The 25,542-nt window shown below is 34.8% G+C and overlaps 1 protein-coding gene across 10 annotated transcripts in view; it reads right to left on the minus strand.

The window, feature by feature from the left end:
* LOC149795316 (uncharacterized) overlaps window positions 1-25,542 on the minus strand; it is a 137,802-nt gene that overhangs the window by 38,028 nt on the left and 74,232 nt on the right. For 3 of the 10 annotated variants that reach the window (XM_089965068.1, XM_089965070.1, XM_089965069.1), the window contains one exon: window positions 5,155-5,435. In XM_089965068.1, the coding sequence (XP_089821194.1) occupies window positions 5,155-5,286 (132 nt within the window). In that variant the 5' untranslated portion in view covers window positions 5,287-5,435. The other 7 variants (XM_089965072.1, XM_089965073.1, XM_089965074.1 and 4 more) reach the window with 7 other exon arrangements.

A 25,542-nucleotide genomic window follows, 5' to 3' on the forward strand; every position in this document is an offset into this window, starting at 1 on the left:
AAACCTGAATAGTGCACAATTTCAGAAAACCCAGAATTGCAAAACAGTGGCTTTTTACCTATACAATGTTTCTATTATTAGATATTTATAAAAAGATTCAGGTCAAACTGAATTTTCTGGAATATATTAAACTCCTAGTGAACAAAATTACACTACGTCAACATGTAATGAAATTAAAAATAAAAAGATTTTAAAACTTACAAATAATTAAATTAAATAAAATATAAATTAAATCAAATATACACAACATTACAATTTTTAAAACAATGCACAGACCCAGATCTGCCTGCACATTATGCATTATCAGATATGCAGTTTTCAGTTGGATCTGACTTGTGTGTATATACAGTACACAATGGACTGTTCTTGAGATGTCTACAATGGCAATTCCAAAGATCTTCAATGAATTATTCATTATACATGTACTCTGGGTGTAAGGGAACCTCATAGTCAAGTACAAGAAAAAGAAAAACTCTTATTGTAAATTTCAGCATTTGGCTGAGGTAAATATACATTTTTATTTTAGATGGATCCTAGTTCATACACATGTGAATATATTTTCAACAAATTTTTAAATCACTTTTAAAAGTTAATCTGGAGCCAAAGGTTGTTGGAAATATTCATTCCACATCATTGATATGAAACAAAGTGAATCAACAACCTTTGTCCAGCAAAGATGACAAATGCAAGAATTTCTAGACTAGTATTTGCAATTGTTTTTGTCTGCCAAAATGGGAGCTACTGAAGAATCTGAAAAATATGTCTTGATGGTGTGTCTATATCAGCATCAAGAATAACCCTAACTGTTCTCTTCTGAAATTTCAATTGTGCAGTTGTCTTGATTTTCTGCAACACATTTACTCCTAACAGAACATCACTGTTACCATAAGGCATAATATCACTCCCACTATATACTGAACAAAAGTATGACTCCAAACAAAATATCACTGTTACCATAAGGCATAATATCACTCCCACTATATACTGAACAATAGTATGACCCCAAACAAAATATCACTGTTACCATAAGGCATATCATTCCCACTATATACTGAACAATAGTATGACCCCAAACAAAATATCACTGTTACCATAAGGCATAATATCACTCCCACTATATACTGAACAATAGTATGACCCCAAACAAAATATCACTGTTACCATAAGGCATAATATCACTCCCACTATATACTGAACAATAGTATGACCCCAAACAAAATATCACTGTTACCATATGGCATAATATCACTCCCACTATATACTGAACAATAGTATGACCCCAAACAAAATATCACTGTTACCATATGGCATAATATCACTCCCACTATATACTGAACAATAGTATGACCCCAAACAAAATATCACTGTTACCATAAGGCATAATATCACTCCCACTATATACTGAACAATAGTATGACCCCAAACAAAATATCACTGTTACCATAAGGCATAATATCATCCCACTATATACTGAACAATAGTATGACACAAAACAAAATATCACTGTTACCATATGGCATAATATCACTCCCACTATATACTGAACAATAGTATGACCCCAAACAAAATATCCCTGTTAGCACAAAAAGAACATTATTATTACCACAAAAAGAACATCACTATTACCACAAACAGAATGTCAATCTTACCACAGACTGAAAGAGTATTATTTACCCCAAACTTGGCATCATTTTAACCCAAAACAGAACATAACTATTAAAACAAACAGAACATCACTATTACCACAAAGATTCACTAGGTATTATCACAAAGAGAACATCACTGTTACAACAAACTGAACATCATTACTGCCACAACAGAACATCACTGTTAACACAAACCGAACATCACTACTGCCAAAACAGAACATCACTGTTAACACAAACCAAACATCACTACTGCCAAAACAGAACATCGCTGTTAACACAAACCGAACATCACTACTGCCACAACAGAACATCACTGTTACCACAAACCGAACATCACTACTGCCACAACAGAACATCACTGTTAACACAAACCGAACATAACTAATGCCACAACAGAACATCACTGTTACCACAAACCGAACATCACTACTGCCACAACAGAACATCACTGTTACCACAAACCGAACATCACTACTGCCACAACAGAACATCACTGTTACCACAAACCGAACATCACTACTGCCACAAAAGAACATCACTGTTACCACAAACCGAACATCACTACTGCCACAACAGAACATCACTGTTAACACAAACCGAACATCACTACTGCCACAACAGAACATCACTGTTACCACAAACCGAACATCACTACTGCCAAAACAGAACATCACTGTTACCACAAACCGAACATCACTACTGCCAAAACAGAACATCACTGTTACCACAAACCGAACATCACTACTGCCACAACAGAACATCACTGTTAACACAAACCGAACATCACTACTGCCACAACAGAACATCACTGTTACCACAAACATGCCATGCAGTATATATTGGGATTCTGGCAGCACTAGACATATCAATGCAGTGTATCATCACAAAAAATATCACAATGCCACTATATATCATCACACTTTTAATGGCAGTGGCACTGGACAAATTCACCTATCTTGGCAGCAGACTGTCACATGCAGTCCACATCAGTGATGAAACCAGCACCAGAACTGCTAAGCCTTTGGCAGGCTATATGCAATGTGTGAGAGTGAAGAGGGATTAGTCTGCAAGCAAAGTATAAGGTCTATAAAGCAACTGTGTTGCCGACTCTGCTTTACGCTTGCAAGACCTGGACAGTGTATAGATTCCAAGCCAGCGGCTGAATCATTTTCAAATGGGCTGTTTGAGAAGACTGATGAGGATAAGATGGGTCCCTGAAACACTGAGCTAATCAAATGGGCAGGCATTCCAAGCATCCATATTCTGCTGATAAAATCACAGTTGAAATGATCAGGCCACTAGGGCTGTCAACGGGTACCCGGGTAACCAAGTACCCGACCGTAGTGAAAAACTCGGGCATTGAAAATTAATGACGAGTACCCATTCACAAAAATAACTTGTCAACAACACTATCAAAATATCTTATATCATCAGCAGTACACTGGTCTGAGTTGCAGCTCCAGTCTATATTTAGGAGTAGGACCACCCGTTTTTAGTTCATAAAAACATTCAAAAAACTTTTTTTTATTTTAGTTTGAAATTTTAATATTGTAATGTTTTGCTTAATTACTGTAAACCTCCTTTAGTATTTAAGTTCTCAACTGAAATTTGACTTTCACCGCCATTCGCAGTGAGTAATAAATAACAAAACACGGTGTGGAAGTTGTTGGAAGTTTATTAATAAGTGAAACAACATTGTAATATTAATTTATTATTATTGACAAATCAAACAAAATATTATAGCACAATTTATAATAGACAATTTGAAGTACAACAGGAAAACAAATTATCTCCATCGACAGCCATCTCCCATTGGGTGTGGGTAAAGTGCGAATGTGAATATACGAAAGTGCAAAATGGTAAAATGCGAAAAAGAGAATGTGAACAAGTGGATAAAGTGTGCTAAACAATGTGCAAAATGATGTAAATAATCTGTTCATTTCGTCACCCTACAACAATCCAGGTTTGTGAAAATTTGACAGTGGGGTAACTAGGGTTGTACATGTCTTTCATGTTCTAACAGATACCCGGTTACCCATAAAACGGCGCAACAGGTACCTGGGTGAAGTTTTCCGTGGTTTTTGACAGCCCTACAGGCCACATCACCAGGATGCTAGATGAGTCACAACCAAAGATCTACCACATGCTGAAGGAGGGAAATTGATCTCAGGATGGTCTGAATAAACACTTCAAAGATTCCCTTGCTAGTTATCTTTGAAATACTTCAACATTAACCCTGAGTCTTGCGAAGGTCTTACACAGGATTACTCCAGACCACTCCAGTGGCCTAGTGGTTTCAGCATCCACCTCGGAAGCAGGTTGTCGTGTGTTCAAACCCCGGCCAAGTCATACCAAAGACTTACAGAAATGGTACTAACAAGTGCCTCACTTGGCGCTCAGCATTAAGAGGTTACTGTTAGGACTAGTCGACCTGGTGTCAGGATAATGCGGCTAGGTGGGACATCATGCTACATGTCTGCGGCATGATGCTCCAGTGCTAGACATCACTATAAACTGCCACACTGCAGACATCATAGTGATATGACTGAAACATTGTTAAAGCTACATTAAACATCCTAATCACACACACACACAGAGAATTACTCCACTCACTGGAGTATCATCCATACTGGAGTCTCATCAATACTGGAATCTCATCCATAGAGAAGCATCATCCATACTGAAGTCTCATCCATACTGGAGTCTCATCCATACTGGAGCTACAAACTTTGAATGGAAGAGAACTGCAGAGGGAGTGCAGAAGCACAATCAGCAAAAAACACAGAACTACAACACCTTCTCTGTTTTTGAAGCAAACCCAAGTGGCATCACCTGTCTAGTGTGCCACAGAAAGTTCAAAGCACAAATTGTCTTCATCAGCCACTCATGTACTCCCAGCAATCAAACCAACTAGTAATGTCATGGTCATGTTTGAACTCAAAATACGAACAACAAACAACACACTTTTAATTATGATAAGCTCCTTGCCTGATAAAGATACCACTTTACAGTTTTGCACAGTGCATATCTGGTACTATCTTAAGTTGCAACTATGTAAACACTAAAATGCTTGTATACTTGCAAGCTGACGCTCCCATTTTCAAGCTACCTGTTTTATTATACATAATGTGTGTAGTACAGAACTGTAAAATGGTCTATTAGGGATTGTCTGCTGAAATCAACTTACAGAGTACTAAAGTTACTAGTGAGCATGGTTAATCCACACTGCAACTTTGATAGTAATATGTAAAATAAAAAACTGGGATTTGAGTATATATACTATGTATCTGAATATTAAATAAATATTGAAAAGTATGAAACAGTGAAGTAGATTGGTGTGCAAAACACCCTTATCCCAAGATACACTCACACTGTAAGTTTGATCTCTCTATGCATACAATGTAGATGGAAAGAGAGAAAGAAATATTCACAGATGGTTGAACAAAGTGAGTACAAGATATTGCCCACTTCTCAAAATGGGAATATAAAAAAATCTGCTTCATACCTGTTTATTATTGTTGTTGTTGTTGTTGTTGTTGTTGTTATTCTTGTTGCTGTTGTGAACATTCTGAACATTTTCCTCCAGAGATTGGTGCTGTAGTTTCTCAGTTAACAACGTTACATCCAGAGCCAGCATTGCAAAGGATGATATGAAGGCACTTGCTTCCTTTGGAGGTGTTTGGTGACTTTGGTATGTGACTGAACGGTTTCATTGAATACTGACAGGCTGTTGTTGTAGCCTGACTGTAGACATCATGAATTGAGGATTACTCCTTGTAATGGTCTCTGTAAATAAAAGAAATAAGCAAAATTTTATAACATAAAAAAATGAAGCTGGGTATTATTGGATAAATATTTTGACAGACTTAATTTTCTTCAAACAAGAATACTATATACAGAACAAATTCACTGGTGAAATTCTGTCCCAATTTCAAAGCTTATTTGAAACCATAATTAACTTGATTCAATCAATCAATCAACTTTTAAAACAAATGTCTTTGCAACCCTCTACCTTGTTATCTGTTGAGTTTTTCATTAGAGTTCAAAATGTCTATCTATCCAGCCATCTACTGGTCTTTTTACATTATTAGCATCTGTCTACATTACAATTAAAATAATTTTGTAAACTTGTGCACTAATATTAATATTACCAATGTCAAAAAACACACACTGCAAATGCTTGAATACTTTTGAGAGAAACACTAACATATTTGACAGGCTAATTCTATACTTTACTCAGACATCAACATATGTTCTGAAACATGGCTGTTAAACGACACCGAATTCAACCAAGCAGTATGTCCTTTTATTACAGAATGTTAATGAACTGGTAATTACTTTATCATTTACAAATCAACCACTGATAAAACAGCACCTAAAAATGTACCAATCAACAACAACCTGTGATCCACATAAGGTGTTATGTGTACGTGTGTGATAACAATGCCCCCTGTAATACATAACTCCTCAACAATGTACATGTAAAGCACTGAACAAAGCAAGCACGTATTACATTTACATTACATCTCTGAACAAATCCAGTTTTACAGAAAACTTGCAGTCATATTTTATCTAATAAAACTTGACCAAGTACGATAAAAAAAATTAAAAACAAAAAGCTAAACTTAAGTAGTGTACTTGACACAGTTCAACATATTTTTTGTTGTTATTTTTGTAGTGAGTATATATGGTTACAGACTTACTACCCTACTACTTTATTATAAAATTCATGATTACTGCAATAATATTATTACCACCCAGTCACATTTTCCTGACACCAGGCCGACCAGTCCTAACACTAACCTCTTAATGCTGAGCGCCAAGCGAGGCAGCTGTTAGTACCATTTTTGTAAGTCTTTGGTATGACTCAGTCAGGGATCGAACCCACAATCTCCCACATCTGAAGCATATGCTTTAACCACTAAGCCACCGGAACGGTTGGGATCAAAATGTATCCACCTAATGCCCACAAATTGCAAGGTGGAATAGTTTTTGCTGTCTTTTCCTCCCCTCTCTCCCGCCCCCACTGACACCTGAAATATTCAGATATAGTCTAGGCAGGTCAGATTAAGTTTGTGATGTTCTATTACAAGTTTACCATGAATAAATAACAAATGGCATCATTCTGGAGCTAAGCTGCTGTAGGCAACTGAATGGCCATACATACATATATATAAGTAAACATGATGCATGTCAGAGTTCTTGTATGCAGGCAATAATATTCACTGAAGCATATCTGGTAGGGGTATAGAGTACAGTTTAATTCATCCCATATTGCTATATAAATAAATCACCACCAGACTACTATCTGGATTTAAAATTAAAAACCTGTCAGAGAGCCAGAATGTTTGCTTTCATGAACCTCAATTTGAAAATCAAACAAAATGTTAAAAGCAGAAATAGATGATCACAAAAAAACTCTAACCTTATTTCCAGCTAGACTCATAAATCTGTCTTATATTTATTGAACTATTGCAGTAAGGTACTGCATGACCTGCAGCTTTTTTGTGTGACTTGTACAATGTAACCTATTACCTATTTTCACTTTAACTGATTTATACTGGATTAGGAGACCTGGCAATGTACTCTGAAAATCTTTATTCTAACACTCATCTAATTCAAGTCAGCAAAGGTCATTCAAGTCAGCAAAGGTCATTCAAGTCAGCAAAGGTCATAATTTGGAGACTTTCATCTGATTAATGTTAGCAATCTCATAATTTGGAGAATTTAGACTTTTCTTAAAAACCTTGAATACAATGCCAGATTTGATACCTGTGAAATGCAGCAAGATACTACTCCCAACTTCACTGGATCCTCACAGTCAATTGGTTGTGCAAGTACTTTATTGGGTGAAGATTTATATAAAGTTGAACACTGGTACTCACTGTATAAAATACTCATCAATCCCTTAGAAAAGACAATGTTTCTTGGAACTAGGCAAAGATTATCAGTTAGCAAAAATCCAAATCTTGTGCTGTAGATTTCATTTAATTGAAAATGTCGACATGTAATAACCTTTGGGAGTTCATGTTGATAAGAACTTAAACTGTAAAACATGTCTGCTCTGTTTTAAGCTCAAGAATATATCTTTTACAGATGATACAAATTTATCTACCACTGAAATTATTCCACAATGCAATCATTTTTCCTCTTTGGACTGCTCTTACACAGTTTGGGGGATATATAACTGATAACAATATTGAAACAATACAGAAACATCAAAAAAGCGCATCAAGATTTACCTACATCTATTTAGATCCTAGATTTACGATTTGACAACACCTTCCAAAATTCTATTCTTAAAATTGAAATGGTTGAAATTGCAAAACAGCTTAGCCTACCAAAAGTTATTATTAATGTTCAAAAGTAAAGAATGAGCATTGCCTTAAATATCTGCATGGTATATTTCATTGGTGCTCACTGTATAGGAACTAAATTGAAATCAACTACAAATGATCAGTGCAGAATACCATTTCCATAAGAAATCATTTGATTACTCTTTTGTGGATTGAACTCCCCATAACCATTAGATCATAAACAATTCAACATGTCTTTAAATATTGGATAACCGTTGTCACTTTAAATATTGAAATAATGAAATACATTCTCTCCAAGTTGCTCTGTCAATGCATATCATAGACACTTTGTGCAATTATACTTAATGTATCCTGAGGGCCTCAGGGGAGATCATCAATTACTGTCCCATTAATTATTAGTTGATTTGGTATCTTACTGATTCTATCGGAGTAAAATCACCCAGAATATTCCACATATCTGTTGGACTGTTGCATTTTCAACCACTGTTTTATAAAAATTTCTTTAGCAAACTGAATCATAGCAGTGCATCTGTTACACCAGAGTTTGCAGTTATGCCAATTCTTGTCTTTAGTCTCTATTCTATCTTGCATCATTGATTTCCAACATAAGCCACGCAGTTATAGTTGCATGTTGATCCAAAAGAAAGTTCATGACAGTGTACTAGGGTTCAAGTGCTTCAGTTGGGTCTTCTATAGTTCCTACACGGAAGAGGTTGGAGTTTACTAATGAGATCAAAAATTGTCAACAATTATTGGCTTGAAGCATCTATAGGAACTGTTGTTGTTGTAGGGTTTTAACGCCATTTTTCAGCACAAGATAGGCTATGCATGGTGGCCAGTATAAATGGAAGAGGAAGAACCAGAGAAAACCCTGGAAAGAACCACTGACCCACCAGATGCTACTGACAAGCTGTCTCACATACCCACATTGGCCTCTGTAGGAGTTAACATTATGCTTAGTATCATATATATCCTTAACATTTACTATGATACAAATTGGATAATGGTCACTTACTGATAAATAAGAGATGTGTACTTCTAGAATATTCTCTGATTTATTACTACAAGCATGATCAATTAGTGTACTTGATGTTTCAGTGACTCTTGTAGGTGATGTAACAAGTTGAAATAACCCATAAGATTTGATCATGATTAGATGATTAGTCATCATGCCTCGTTACAACTTGAGTAGTCTATGCTGAAATCCCCCATCACAATAACTTCTAGAGCACATCTACATACAAAGCTCAATCACTCTGACAATATTCAACAAACTCAGCAGAATGTAAAACTTTACCAAAGTTACTTTAGTGCAATATTTAGGTCAATGCAACCTACTTTTGATAATATGGCATTGTATTCACCAACATGCAAAGCTTAACTCATAAATGATGACTGGATGTTCAGAAAGACGGATAAAAGTAATACTATACACTCTTTCCACAGTCATGGTGGGGCATAAAAATGGCAAAAGCAAAAACCTTGCTAGCCTCTTTTGGAAGACAAAAATAACACTAAAACAGGAGAATCCCAAGAGCTCAGTCTTCTTGGGTTTTAATACCATTTTTATGCACATGATAGGCTATACATTATACCAGTATGTTTGGTGGAAGAACCCAGAAAGATCCTGGGGTAATTTAAGAAGCAATAACCCATGGGAAGCCACTGGCAGGCTTTCTCCCATACCCATATTGGCTGAGCTAAGAGTTGAACTCATGCAGACAGAGGTGAGATGTCAATGATCTGTAAAGTGACCAATTTAGACCACTCGGCCACTCTAAGCCCCTGGACCCCTCAATATCTCAAATTTTCAATGGACTGTGTGAATCATTTCAAGTACCATCTATACTTGCTTGTATGTCGGAACCAACTGTAAACTTGATAGACCCAGACCTGCCATTGCATACTGTGCCAGCAGATATGGGTCTTTGCAGTTTGTCAGGTTCATAAAGTGTAACAAATAAAACATACACTGATATTTTGGTGCATTATGCAGTGACAGATCAGGGTCTATGTGGCTTGCAGATTGACACAATATATAAGCGAGTATAGATGGTAATCCATATCATACTTCAAGTCCACATAGTTCAATACTGTTTTAAATATCCTCTTATCATGATCACCAGTGTGAATGATCCAGAGGTATTTAAACCAACCATTTTCAAATCAATCATATTTTACTGTATTTCAAATCAATCATATTTTACTGTATTTTAAATCTATCAGTGGAAAAACATTTATTGGTTATAAACTTCACAAAACATTTTCACAGACCTGAATAGCTACAAATTATATTTAATCAAGAACCTCTGAATTTACCATGAGTATAGTAATCAAACCTGTCATTAAATAGTTCAACTGACTGCTACCAGCTATTACTTACACTGTATTATAATATGATTTGTGTCTCATTGTTTTCAACCAGAAAATACTAAGCTGCCATGTAAAGCATTCTTGTTGCCTGCATTTGTCAATCCTAAAAAAAAAGAACTGACAGACTACATAATAGTTTCAAATTGTCTAAGGAATAAATATCCATTTACAGGTAAAATGTCGGTTTTTTTGGTTTTTTTTTTTTTTTGTTGTTGCTGTTCTAAGTCAAGTGCATACCAGTTAATTACATACAGCAACGTTGGAAAACTGAGTGATATTTCCAACAGAAAGCTTACCATACTCGCACTATTTAAGTGAAAATATGAAACAAATATGGCTATTTGTAGAATGGTTAATCCTCATAAACTGACTGCAGTTTTACCAATGAAAAATTAAGCTAATTTTGCAATTTCATGTTCAGTGACCTTGACCTTTGATCTTTTGTTTTCTGACTCTAAAAAGAGCTACCCTTTATCTAGTCTAATGGAAAAAGGTTAAAGAGTTTTAATAAGCTGGCAACAGGAAACATAAGCAAAGCAGAATTATCATACAGAACCTATGATGTTAATATTAGCTATGTAACTGTGACCAATGACCTTTGAACTTGTGAATTAAATAGCGAGGTGTATCTGCCCAGGAGTAGATTACTTACGATGTCCAATGAAAACTGAATCCTTGAAACTTAACAGATTGAACAGAAACTAATACAAGAGGCTCAAGTAGGCCTGAAATCGCTCAACAGAAAAATGCAACAGCTGACCATGAAATCTGCATCAGCAGGGTACTTTCTCCATAAATTATTTCAATGCTCCTGATTGCATGTTATGAAAATAACTGTTTCATGCATTCTCTAAAATTTATATCTTCATCCACGTGTGATGGCACACCTTCATCATTTTGACCAATAATGAAAGGATCCAGATCTGCCATAGCATAATGTACCTGCAGAACAGGGTCTATACAACATAGACCCTGTTCTGCAGGTACATTATGCTATGCAGATTGACACAATATATAAGCGAGTATAGATGGTAATACTGATTACTCCTAACAAACTGTACAGACCCAGATTTGCAGGCACATTATGTGAAAGCAGATATGGGTCTATGCAGCTTGCAGCTGGACTTATAAGTGAGTATATGCAGTATAATCAGCACACAGAATGAGATTCTTCCAAAACGCATACTTGGTCTAGTGTGAAATGCTAAATGACTTTTAAAACACTATACTTCTAATAAACCAAATACTGTTCTTATAACATTCTACTTAAAAATGCTTTTTTATGCTGAAAATGGAACATAGTTTTTAACAGTATTCAAGTTGGCTGACTTGTGTCTAAGATGTAATATACAGCAAATATTCCATCCTTTATAGCAAAAAATTTGAATTCAATGTGAAACTAACTAATAGTGTAATTCAATGTGAAACTAACTAATAGTGCCATATGATCATGGGGCACTTTATTCCAATGACACATATAATTAACATATGTATTATAATGCAGTCTTAATTACGTTAGACAATAAACAGATACAAAAATTAAAACCAAGAATACTACAACAATAGTGACTTCTACCAGTACTATTTAAAAAGGCAAACAAAATTACATGTATATAAATACTGGTAATCATTATTTATAATGTTAATTTTCTCTGCTATAAAGGGACAGCTAAAAATAAACTGAAACAAAAATTATGAGTTATGAGGTTTAGGAGGTTAGAAACCGTAAGCCTGTGTATTAAAATTTCCCAAATACTCATTTCACAGTGACATATTCCCAAATCCAGGAATTGTGGATCCAAATTTTTATTGTTGGAGTCGTCTATGATATGACTGACTATCAATGTTTTTATCATTCAGTGTTTTATAATACCAAAGTACCAATGTATGTATCTGTAATGCTCTTATCTAGGTGTCACATACGAGGCAAATAATTATGATATTTGAAGAAAACCTGACTTGTTTTACCTCATATACTACTCATAAATCTAACTTGTACAACCCTGTAACCCTGCAATCAAGTACACTAAGCTTTCATGGAGATGAAGAAATGTACAGAATTTACTCTGATCTGAGGGCCCATTTATTACTGGAACAAAATATGTGTAGCCAAACTGATGCCTGCACTCAGGACCAGGGCCATGGACAGGGTAGGACAACTAGGACAAAATTCTGGAGGCCCGCAATGGGCAGGGGGCCCATCACCATCACAATTTGCAATTTGTAGGGGCCTACTGAAGAATTTTTCCTAAGGCCCACAAGTCTAGTCTGCAGCCATGCTTGAGACCTCTGCCTACAAGCACTAAACACTAGAAATACTAGAAGCATTCACAGAAAAAGCAGCTGCCACTGATAACATATACTGATTTTAGCACAAGGATATTATCAAATTCTGTTGGTCACAAGGCAAAAAATTTAACACATCAGCTATGGAATAAAACAGTTGGAAATTTGCAAATTCACAAAACTTAAAAATATAAACACATCAGCTATGGAATAAAACAGTTGGAAATTTAAAACTTAAAAATACAAACCTATCTAAATTAAACTTGGCAAAATTTAATACCAACACTTTTCTATACATGACATTTTTTTTCTTCTTGGGATTTAAGCCTGAGTATCTCCATCAACCCTATAATGTTCTGTAATGACAAGTGTTGTACAGTTCTTCCTCATTATAATGCAGTAGTCAGGGTCCATTACTTTTGATCATGTTATGTACCAAACCGTGCTATATACAGAACTGTGATATATTGAGAATAGTGTAATATATGGAACCATGGCATAGCTGGCACTATCACATTTTTTTAAACTAATGGTGTCTTGAAAATGAAATGGAAAAAAAAAACAAGACTAACTTTCACCACGTTTTCTTTCAACCATTATTATACACTGGTATGACTTTGGGAATGGGGTCCATAGTAGTACCATGTTATATCCAGAACTGCATTAAAATGGGAAGAGTTTATGACCAATTCCAGGTGTGTGTGTGCCACTAATTGTTACAGGGCCAAATATTATGTTAATAATATTGTTGATACCACAGAGAATGTTAACAATAAATATTTTTCTTCATGCATTTGTTGAGGCAGGTTTGAAAACAAGAATAAAGATGTTCAGGCCCAAATAGTGGGTTGGAAGCTCGTGGAGAAAATTCTAAAATCAATATGATTAAAAGAATTTTCAGTACTCATTTCCTTGCTTTTGTGATATAAGCTGACAATTTTTAAAAGTTTTGGCTCCAAAAATCAGAAGAGGTCTTCCTTGTCTCAAAATGCAAACCATCTACAAGTTTATTCCAGATATGTAGCTCAGAACATATGTAGTTTTATGGAAATTATTTTTTCCCAATTTTAATCCTTGGGACCTTGACCTCTGACCTTTTGTCTTCAAAATGAATAAGCATCTTCCTTGTCTTAAATGCAAATGATTCCCAAAGTTTAGTCAATGTAAAGGATAAAGACCTGAAGAAATCATGCAGAAACCACTTTTCTACGAAGTCACTGTGACTCGAACCTCTGATTTATTGACCCCAAAGTCAAGTTATTGTTTCTTTTACATTCCCTATGACACTAACCTTTGATCTTTTGGTATATTTCTTCCTTGCTCCAAATATAAACTACATGCAAAGTTTGGTAATGATTCATCAGGCAGCAACTTTATCCAAGGCAGGCCAGATAAGTGATTTTTAAAGGCTTAGGATGTAAATCGGCGGATTAAATCAGGTCATAGGTTGCATAGGCTTGTAGATGGTGGATAAATATACATGTAGTTATTAGGCAGAAATGAAATAAGAAGCACATAAATGCTTAGACAACATAGTATTACATGATATAGTCCACCTCACAGCAGGCATAAAAAATAGTTGCTTTAACTGGATAGGAATTCTTGTTTACCTGAAAGTAATCTCAGGCACTATAAAGATGACCATTCATGTAATTCCATCATAATTTAAGTTCTTACAGTTAGAAGAAACATCACAAGAGGAAGTGCAATCACTCAGACATATTTACACAACATATTGTAACTCAGGATACAGAGAAGAATGTTTTATGCTCCTATTTTATGAGGCATTGTGGGCAGGTTACAATATCAAATAAAAATCAACAACTTCAGTTCAAGTAGCCAAGTCCAAATGCAAAATACACAGATCTTGATCTACCATTGGATAATGCACATATACTGGTAGATCTGGGTCTATGCAGTTAGGAGTAATCAGTGGAACAAGTAACACGGACACTGATCCATCAGTGCATTATGTGATGGCAGATGATGGTCTATGTTGTTTGCAGTTTGACTCAACTTATTTATATAAATGAGTACATATGGTTTAGTTCAACAAGAATATGATTAAGGTGCACGTCTAACCCTTCAAGTAACGGACACGCCTTGTCTTCAAATATGGTATTATATGTTTGTAACTGCAAATGCAAACGGGTCTGTATTGAAAATTGGATGATTAATATCATTCCATTAGAAAAAATTCAAAGATTCAAGTATTAGAATTCACTGAAGCACGGAGCATTAAGGAAGAACAGCCAAGACTCATAATCCATCTTCCATTTACGTGATTACCTTTTAGTATGCAATAAGTGGGGAAAAACAGATATTTATGGACACTAAAGTTTGTATCCATTAATCTAGCATTTCGGTCACTTATATGATGTTCCTGAAACCCACTTCAGATTTCTGATGTATTAACAAGTGTAATAATCATATATTACATCTTACATAGCAAGGCCTCATATATTAACATTACAAAGGCAAGTGTGATTTTAATTACATCTTACATAGCAAGGCCTCATATATTAACATCACAAAGGCAAGTGTGATTTTAATTACATCTTACACTAAGCAAGGCCTCATATATTAACATCACAAAGGCAAGTGTGATTTTAATTACATCTTACATAGCAAGGTCTCATATATTAACATCACAAATGCAAGTGTGATTTTAGCAGCACCAAACTGAAATTCTAGTTCAACCTGGAATTGAACTTTTTTTTAATTCTGTTTTGTCATGTGACAAACAGAAACTTACATTTTAAGATCATTTAAAATAAAAATAAAAATTATAAAACTCAATGAATGACCACAATCTTTAGCCTGCCACATAGCTTCACAAAATATTGCAAAAGATGTAAACATTTCAAACTGTTTTATAAATCTCAAATGCAAATTGGTACTATATATATATATATATATATATATATATATATATATATATATATATATATATATATATATATATATATATATATATATATATATATATACTGACTACAAAAGATAAGACTATCCCTTAAAATTTTTTAAAGTAATAAAGAAAATAAACAGGTGCAGTTTTGTTTCATTTGATCTCAAATCATCACTTTCAGCTTTTGATAACAATTCCAAACAAGAGACCCACAGGGATCTGATCTTTCTCTCCTGTTTACATAATAAAACTCTTTATCATTTCACAAATTTATAACAATAGCTATACTTATGGAAAATGTTTATTACTGGTATTTGCTGGTTTCCTATCTTTGTTGCTAAGTAAGATACACTGTTGCTAGGGGATACAAACTGAACACAATTTTGGTACAAAATATTCTAAGGAACATTCATTTGAACATTATAAATACTGGCTCGCTTTTCTAAAGAAAGCTGAAGCTCAGTTTATCATATGCTTGATATGGGAACCACACCAATGCATGGTGAGCCACTCTAGAAAGAATTATGATGTAGCATCTTGTAAGAAACATTCCAATTAAGTGTCATGAAAACTGACTTCATTCTGGAGAGGTTGAAAATCAGTTTTCCATATGGTTGATATGGAGTCCACAATGTTGCAGTGGTAGCCACTCCAAACAATATTGAAAGAATATGTCCTAAGGAACATTTCTGCAAAGTTTAGAAGAGGCAAAAAATAGTATATGTTGCAATACATATGCATGATGGTTGCAGGGCCTTACCAACAGATTGCATGGCCCATGGCCATGTGCATTAAAAATCATAGCAAACTGACAATATGTGATAATAACCGTATGTGTAGCCATCTATCAAATGTATTTTTAGTTTTGAAACAAGTACATAGCCAATCCAATCTTGACTTCAGAAGTATCCTAAGGACATTAGTGCAAAGTTTCACTTGTGACTGTACAAATCAATGAGTGACTTTGATATGTTTGGCCTGCTCTTGAGCTGACCAATTTATCACATGAATTTGCCATTGACCCTCGCAGAGTAAACGTCCAATCTTATCTACCTCAGTATTTTCACCTGCTAAACAAACTGTTGATATTGAAAGAGGTCAAACCAAGAGCCTACAGAATGATGGATGATGGGTATTGATCCCCGAACAACTTCCTCCAACAGCGGCTTACTTATCTTACAATTGATTAATGACACGGACTTCATTCCTGGTCCAGATATGTAAAATGTATGAATCTGTTGTCAAATCTTACATTATAAATAGCTCTAGAAATCTAATATCTGAGGAAGGGTGACAAGAATCCATGAGGGATGTTTATCTCCCTTCTTGTAACATTAATTGAACAGGCTCTCCGTATTTCATCTACCGTGTATTACTAAAATTCCAGGTATTGTCACATCTGCCATAAGTTGTCTGCTATATCGGTCAATTTGAAATTAAATATACTTTTCTGTCCTAATGAAGAAACAGTATTATCAAGGATAAGTAAAAGAATAAACTCCAAAGATATGCCAATAAAAATGCATGCATTGGAGTGCAATTTTACTTCAGTATATTTTACACTAATTACTGATAAATTTCTGGTTGTGGGCATATCACACGTCTATGCTCAATAACACATAGTGGTGGAGATTAATGATGAGATTTTAGGACAGAAAAATCCATTTAAAATCCAATATTCCTTCAAATCAAGCACACATAAAAATCCACTTGTCAAGATAAAATACACCAAATATCCACACATCTTTAAAAGTGGTGGATGAGCTACTTTTTCTGTGTGCCAGATTTATCCATGTAAAATAATCACCCAATTATAAACAGATATTGGCCTAACAAAAAACACATTGTTCTGGTTTCCCATATAATCTTTTTTTTGGCCTGTCAACCATATAAATTTGTTTTTCTAGATTTTATTCAGCTCATGATATTCTCTAAACTTTTGTCAGGGACAATCTACTTTTTGCAGACTCAGTATTGGTAATGTTTCTTGTATGACTGAAGTTTTTGCAAGCACATGTGTCATCTTGCCATGTTACTGAACAATGAGAAGCTATAGCATTCTAAAAAGTAAAACAGTTAAGAATTAGAAAACTGTAATTAATTACATATATTCAATTATACTTACTATTTACTGTTTCCGTAATAACTTTTTATATCTAAAATTGGGTTGTTAGCCCTGAGCCAAACAAATATTCAATTATGGAAAAACACAAGAGTTTTTGCTTGACCTTTCTGATTGTTCTTCAACTATTTTGGTTCTTCATCCTTCAACAAATTTTTATTGTAAGTTACACCACTCTACAAGCAATAGTGTCAACACTAAACTTAATGTGAAGTTTACAGAACAAAACACTGAACTATGAAATATCAATAACAGTGACCTAGTTTTCACTGATGGCTGGTGCCCAATTTAAATTTAGAGAAAAAATGTCGAACAAGAGCTATTAGAATTTCAGGACCCTTCTGTTCTCTCTCTCTCACACTCTTTATCCTATCCATCAAATGTAGACTCCAATACAGAAGGGTTACTTTCAAAAAGTTTCATTTTCATTATGTTCATGATCAACCAATCTTCCATTTAAATAAAACATGCAGTAACATTTAGGAAGCTGCATTAGCTTAGTTGGAAGAGTGTTGGACTTGTAATCCAAGGGTCATGAGTTTGATACTTACAAAGGCCAGCCTGGGTTGGCTGTTTTTGAATGTCCTTGGGAAAGGCACTTATCTTCCGTTTCCATGGCAAGATATACCCAATAATGTGTTGAAAGTGCCATAAAAACCAATAACAACACAGTTAAATAATCAAGCTAACAACAACTATCCAAACATTCAACATGACAGCCCAAAATAAAATAAAAATCATGAAAATGCCCCAAAGCTCCAATGCCATGATTTTAGCATACAAAACAATCCACCAGTAGTACATACTCTGCTTTATTGTAGAGGTGATTCAAAGGTCAGATTTGGCAAAATTTCTAAGTACCCAGAGCTTCAATTTGAATTTACTACAATCACTGCACTTATAATACACTATAAAAACTCTGATTCTATTGACAGATTCAATTGCTTAGACTTTTATTCACAGAAAAGGAATCAAAACAAGATCACCGCCGTATCGAAAAAGACATACAATTTGATTACCATATATACTTGCTTATAAGAATTCAACTGCAAACAGCATAGACCCCGATGTGATACTGCATGTGTCAATAGATCAGGGTCTATGCTGTTTGTTCTATTTATCACTCTTAGAAAACTGCATAGACTCAGATCTGCCAGTGCGTTATATGATAGCAGATCCGAGTTTGTGCAGTCTACAATTGGACCTGGCTTAGCAGTGAGTATATATAACAGATCATCTGATTACAATTTTTGTTCAATGAGATTTGTTCTATGTGAGTGTGTGATTTGGATTTTTTAAGTAAGTTTTGAACAATTTTTCAGTCATATCGCTAAAATGTCTGCAGTGTGGCAGTTTATAGTGATGTCTAGCACTGAGGAATCATGCCATGGACATGTGGCATGATGTCCCACCCAGTCACATTATCCTGACACCAGGCTGACCAGTCCTAATACTAGCCTCTTAATGCTGAGTACAAAGCAAGGCACCTGCGAGTAACATTTTTTCTAAGTCTTTATTATGACGTGACCAGGGTTCGAAGCCACAACCTCCCCCATCAGAAGGAGATGCTCTGAGATTTGTTCACTAATTTTGTACATTTGTATGTATGAGAGAGAGAGAGAGAGAGAGAGAGAGAGAGAGAGAGAGAGAGAGAGTCCTCTGAATTTGCAAGGTTTCAATAATACAATATATGACTGGAAAATTATTAAAGCTGCATTACAAATCCAAATCACACACACACATTAATATATCACATAAATATGGACTATATTTGTGTAGAATTATCTAGATATTAAAATCAATAATTATACTATTTCACAATGATTTAGTATATAAGATTTCATGTCAATAAATACCCTTGAAAATCAGTACTCAACAATCGTACCAATAGCAAAACTGCTGAAACATACTATATATATGTGCTGGTAAGTCAAGTCAAATTGCAAATGACAAAGATCCTGATCTGCCAAAGTCTACTGACCATGAAGATCAGAATCTATGTTGTTTGTTCTACTGATCACAGCAAACACACTGCACAGACCCAGATTTGCCTGTGCATTATGTGATGGCAGACCTGGATCTGTGCAGTCTGCAGTTGGACTTTATAAGTGAATATATAATGTACTAAAAGATTTCAATTTAAAAGAATCAGAAAAAAAGGAAATGAATAAAGTCAATGGGGGGTGTATGACCACAATATCTAATTAAATCTGGTGAATTGGAAGTGATATTTAGGATTTGAAAGAATCACTTGAACATCCATCAACATCCATTATATAGTAGACCAGTATCATGGAAACTTATCATCTTTAATAACAAGGTATGCTCTTTCAGGCTTTTAGATATTTTCATTGGCTTTGTACATTTCTCAGGACTTGAAAACTTAAAAAGCAGAACTTCTAACTTAATGCAATTTGAGATTATTGAAAGACATCTCTTTCACCTCTTGGACTTCATACAGACCTGACATTGGAATAAAAGCGGCAGTCTTTCAAGGGCCAATATGTCACTGCAAATGTTCAACAACTACTCTAGTTTTGGCAGAAAGTCAGCAATTTCAAGGTTTTAAATGCAACTGAATTTTACTAATGACATGAAGAATTTGATAAATTATTCAATTTTTGCTAATATGGACCTGATTAATATCTATCTTTTAAATTGGAGCCACATAATCCAAGGGTCACATTTTCAATACTATTCTATGAACAGTTCAGTTCAGCTGCGTTTGTGTTAGCTCCTTCTGCATGCTACAGCTAATGATTTGCTAAAAATACAGTTTAAATCAGCAAGACCTTTAAACCAAGAATTGCTTGTTGAATAATATATTGTGTATTAAGCCAATGGTGGGCAAACTACAGCCTGTGGGCCGCATGCGACCCGCCAAGGGCTTTCATGCGGCCCGCCAAGGGCTTTCATGCAGCCTAGGAACAAGTCATCATTCGCACTGACTCTATATTACTCTGTTTATCAAATAAATGTGCTTCTTTTGAAGTTTAAGTTTTCAAATACTAACAACATATTAACAACTGAAAATTAAATTAGATGTTATTTAGAAAAACCTTTTGTTTTTGCTATTTCAAATATTAATTATTTTACTTAATGAACTATGCAGCCCGCGACAAGGTGTAAATTTGTGTATGCGGCACTTGCACTGGAAAGTTTGCCCACATCTGTATTAAGCACATCTATGGTGACAGATTAAATTATGTATTAAGCACATCTATGTGACAGATTAAATTATGTATTAAGCACATCTATGGTGACAGATTAAATTATACATTAAGCACATCTATGGTGACAGATTACATTATGTATTAAGAACATCAAAGGTGACATTACATTATGTATTAAGAACATCAAAGGTGGCAGATTAAATTATGTATTAAGAACATCAAAGGTGACAGATTAAATTATGTATTAAGAACATCTATGGTGACAGATTAAATTATGTATTAAGAACATCAAAGGTGACAGATTAAATTATGTATTAAGAACATCTATGGTGACAGATTAAATTATGTATTAAGAACATCTATGGTGACAGATTAAATTATGTATTAAGAACATCAAAGGTGACAGATTAAATTATGTATTAAGAACATCAAAGGTGACAGATTAAATTATGTATTAAGAACATCTATGGTGACAGATTAAATTATGTATTAAAACATCTATGGTGACAGATTAAATTATGTATTAAGAACATCTATGGTGACAGATTAAATTATGTATTAAGAACATCAAAGGTGACAGATTAAATTATGCATTAAGAACATCTATGGTGACAGATTAAATTATGTATTTGATAAAATGGGCAAGATCTGGTGGTGGTTGATTACATCCACCTTTCCAATAAATTCCTGAAAGTGCAATAGCACATAAAATCAGAGGAACTCCACATTTTGCTTATAGTTCTGCAGGTGTGGTCTGCCTTTATACACATCACTCTAGGATGAAAATTTTCACTTAATATTGATCACTCCAACTTGCATGCATTAGAATAATAAGATAAAATGTTTCACTCAATATTAATATGCATCTTGAATATTAAACTGTCTCTCAGAGAAAGTTTGATATTTTGAAAAATGAAAATTGTAGATGCCATGAAAGATTTTTTTAAAATGTTCTGCCCTGCATGTGAGCATTTTGAAATTGTAAAAGTACATTTTCTGACTTCAGTCTATAAAATGGTAACATTATGAGAAGCTGACACTCACTTGCGTATAGACCCTACCCTGAGTTTTTAGTACATATGTAAAATGTTAACATTAGGAGAGGCTGACACTCACTTGCATATAGACCCTACCCTGAGTTTTTAGTACATATGTAAAATGTTAACATTAGGAGAGGCTGACAATCACCTACATATCGACACTAACCTGAGTTTTTAGTACATATGTAAACTGTTAACATTATGAGAGGCTGACAGTCACCTGCATATAGACCCTGAGTTTTTAGTACATATGTAAAGTGTTAACATTATGAGAGGCTGACAATCACCTGCATATCGACACTATCCTGAGTTTTTAGTACATATGTAAACTGTTAACATTATGAGAGGCTGACAATCACCTGCATATCGACACTACCCTGAGTTTTTAGTACATATGTAAAGTGTTAACATTGTGAGAGGCTGACAATCACCTGCATATCGACACTATCCTGAGTTTTTAGTACATATGTAAACTGTTAACATTATGAGAGGCTGACAATCACCTGCATATCGACACTATCCTGAGTTTTTAGTACATATGTAAAGTGTTAACATTATGAGAGGCTGACAATTACCTGCATATCGACACTACCCTGAGTTTTTAGTACATATGTAAAGTGTTAACATTATGAGAGGCTGACAATCACCTGCATATCGACACTATCCTAAGTTTTTAGTACATATGTAAAGTGTTAACATTATGAGAGGCTGACAATCACCTGCATATCGACACTACCCTGAGTTTTTAGTACATATGTAAAGTGTTAACATTATGAGAGGCTGACAATCACCTGCATATCGACACTACCCTGAGTTTTTAGTACATATGTGAAGTGTTAATATTATGAGAGGCTGACAATCACCTGCATATCGACACTACCATGAGTTTTTAGTACATATGTAAAGTGTTAACATTATGAGAGGCTGACAATCACCTGCATATCGACACTACCCTGAGTTTTTAGTACATATGTAAAGTGTTAACATTATGAGAGGCTGACAATCACCTGCATATCGACACTACCCTGAGTTTTTAGTACATATGTAAAGTGTTAACATTACAAGAAGCCGACAACAACCTACATGTTGACCCTGCCCAGAGTTTTTGTTAAAATAGTAAATTAGTATTATAAGTTTCATTATCAGATGATATGACTCTGTGGTCACCTATACTTGAGAAACTGATCACATAATAAAAACCTGAACACTTAGGTGTGGCCACACCAACAAGAAAGTAAATACATACTGAGTTTCCACAAAGCTGGGCTTGACAAAAATGTTAGATTAATTAATTTATTGTAGAATAACGTAAAGGTTACAATTTCATGACTTTTAATAAATTGTTCCCATTTGTCTCATCATACTGAAGTATTGCTTGGCTAAATGGAAACCATACTGACACCGAAGAATACTTAATACCTTTGTGATACAAAAAGATAAAAAGATATCTGCAGTGTTGACTATTATTGACCATTTCCATGCACACATGCATATATATCTGAATCATTACCTAAAATATATTTTTTTTATCTAATTCTAACTCGTACATACTACTGTATATATATATATATATATATATATATATATATATATATATTCTGTACACCCACCTGTCTATAACACCTCTGGTCATATGCAGATAGACGAAGTCCTGAGAAATGTACAAAGCCAATGAGAATATCCAAAAGCCTGAAAGAACACCACTCTTGCATTACACTATAACAGGCAAATAGTAGTCTTTTCTTCCTTACCTATCAACACATCGTGTGCAAAGGCAAAGCATTCTTTTCATTGGCACCTAGCTCACTAAACAGGTACACTGTATATGGCAATTGTGATTGTACTGGAAACCAAAATGAGTAAACCAAAATATGTGTAAAGTCTCCATAGAAGGCCTCAAGGGATAAGGCTTACTGACAGCATATTGACCTTTAAGCAATGCATTACCATACACACCCGCATAGCTTAAACCCTATGCTCAAGAAAACCACTCATTTTCTTGTATTGTAAAAACTGGCTGTGCCATGGAAAACTGTACTAGGTACTCATTCCTGGGCTGAGTGGATGCCGATTCCCACCTTGAGAATATATGTACATTTTCTACTTTTAACAAGTGCCAAAGTTCAACAGTGCTTAACATCTAGCATGTCGATAATATATTACTTTTGTCGATTTTGCCTACTTACTGTAAATTCAGAACATGATGCAAAGAAAGTCGTCTTTATTTCTTATGCAAGTACATTAGACAACCTTAATACAAGTCCAGATCATGAAGCCATTATCACCATCCATAGGCAAAAATCAACAATAATCTTGTTCCCCCCCCTCCCCGGACTTGTGATGATGGATTGAAGACAGCAGGGGTTACAACACTTCTAATATATGGTCCTTATGTAAATAAGAGACAAGGTTTGTATACTAAATTGACAAAATGCAGCTTCAAACCCAGTCCTCCATTTCTTAACTGTATTCACACTTACAGTAATCAATGCATTATTTTAATGTGGGGAAATTGAATCCAAAGAGCTGTCAGACATCTTTATGAGTTAGACCTTTGACAAGTTTTTTAGCGCCAGAGAATATCAAACAAATTCTGTTGTTTTTTCTGCCTGGTAAGATGATGATAAGCATGTACTGGGTCATCAGTATTTTCAAGACTGCAGCGTTATTGATAAATTGTCACACCAGATATTTCTATAGGTATGTAATTGCTTTTCACCAAAAAAAAATTCCAGCTTACGTTTGAAAGAAGTCCTTTAAATGTCTTTGCCAATTACTGACTATTACACAATGCTTGACCCTGAAATCTATTTATAATAATAATAATAATAATGCATTATTTATAGAGGGTGACTCATTAGTCAATGACTATTCTCCCTTGAGGCCTTCTTAAGGAGAGTATAACAAATGCGCATTATATGAAGATAGCAATAATTAGTGTTTATTTTTATAAAGCAGTGTCAGAATTTCAAGACAACAGCCGACAGGTAATAATTCAATAGGGGGCCATGATGGAATAACCTTCCAATTCTTTTGGCCAATCAGGAATCATTATTTTGATATGCACCCTAAAATAATTCTCAAGTAATGAAAGTCTGGCTAAAATAAAATACTCAGTAGGAAAGTGGGTGAAAATTGTCTCTTATTATATAGCTATCTAATGGGTCATCTATAAAAAGGGTTTTAAACTTGCTGTCTGCACTCAGCACATAATATTTTCAAGGTCTAGATGCATTTTAGTATCATGCTTGTTTTGGATGCCTCTGTTTTTTGTAATAGCATAAGTGTGTGTGTGTGTGTGTGTGTGTGATTTGGATTTTTAGCGTAGCTTTAACAATTTTTCAGGCATATTGCTAAAATGTCTGCAGTGTGGTAGTTTATAGTGATGTCTAGCACTGGGGCATCATGTCGCAGACATGTAGCATGATGTCCTACCCAGTCACATTATCTTAACACCAGGACAACCAGTCCTAACCTCTTGATGCTGAGCACCAAGCGAGGCAGCTGTTAGTACCATTTTTATAAGTCTTTGGTATGACTCGGCCGGGGATCAAACCCACAACCTCCCGCATCCAAGGCATTTGCTCTAACCACTAGGCCACTGGATCAGTCTAATAGCATAAGGAGTTTGGTGGATAAGTGTGATAAGTAACGTGAGGACAGGAACAAGT

This window comes from Sinohyriopsis cumingii, chromosome 7 (assembly GCF_028554795.1).
Source record: "Sinohyriopsis cumingii isolate HCF-2022 chromosome 7, ASM2855479v2, whole genome shotgun sequence".
NCBI classification, from domain to species: domain Eukaryota; kingdom Metazoa; phylum Mollusca; class Bivalvia; order Unionida; family Unionidae; genus Sinohyriopsis; species Sinohyriopsis cumingii.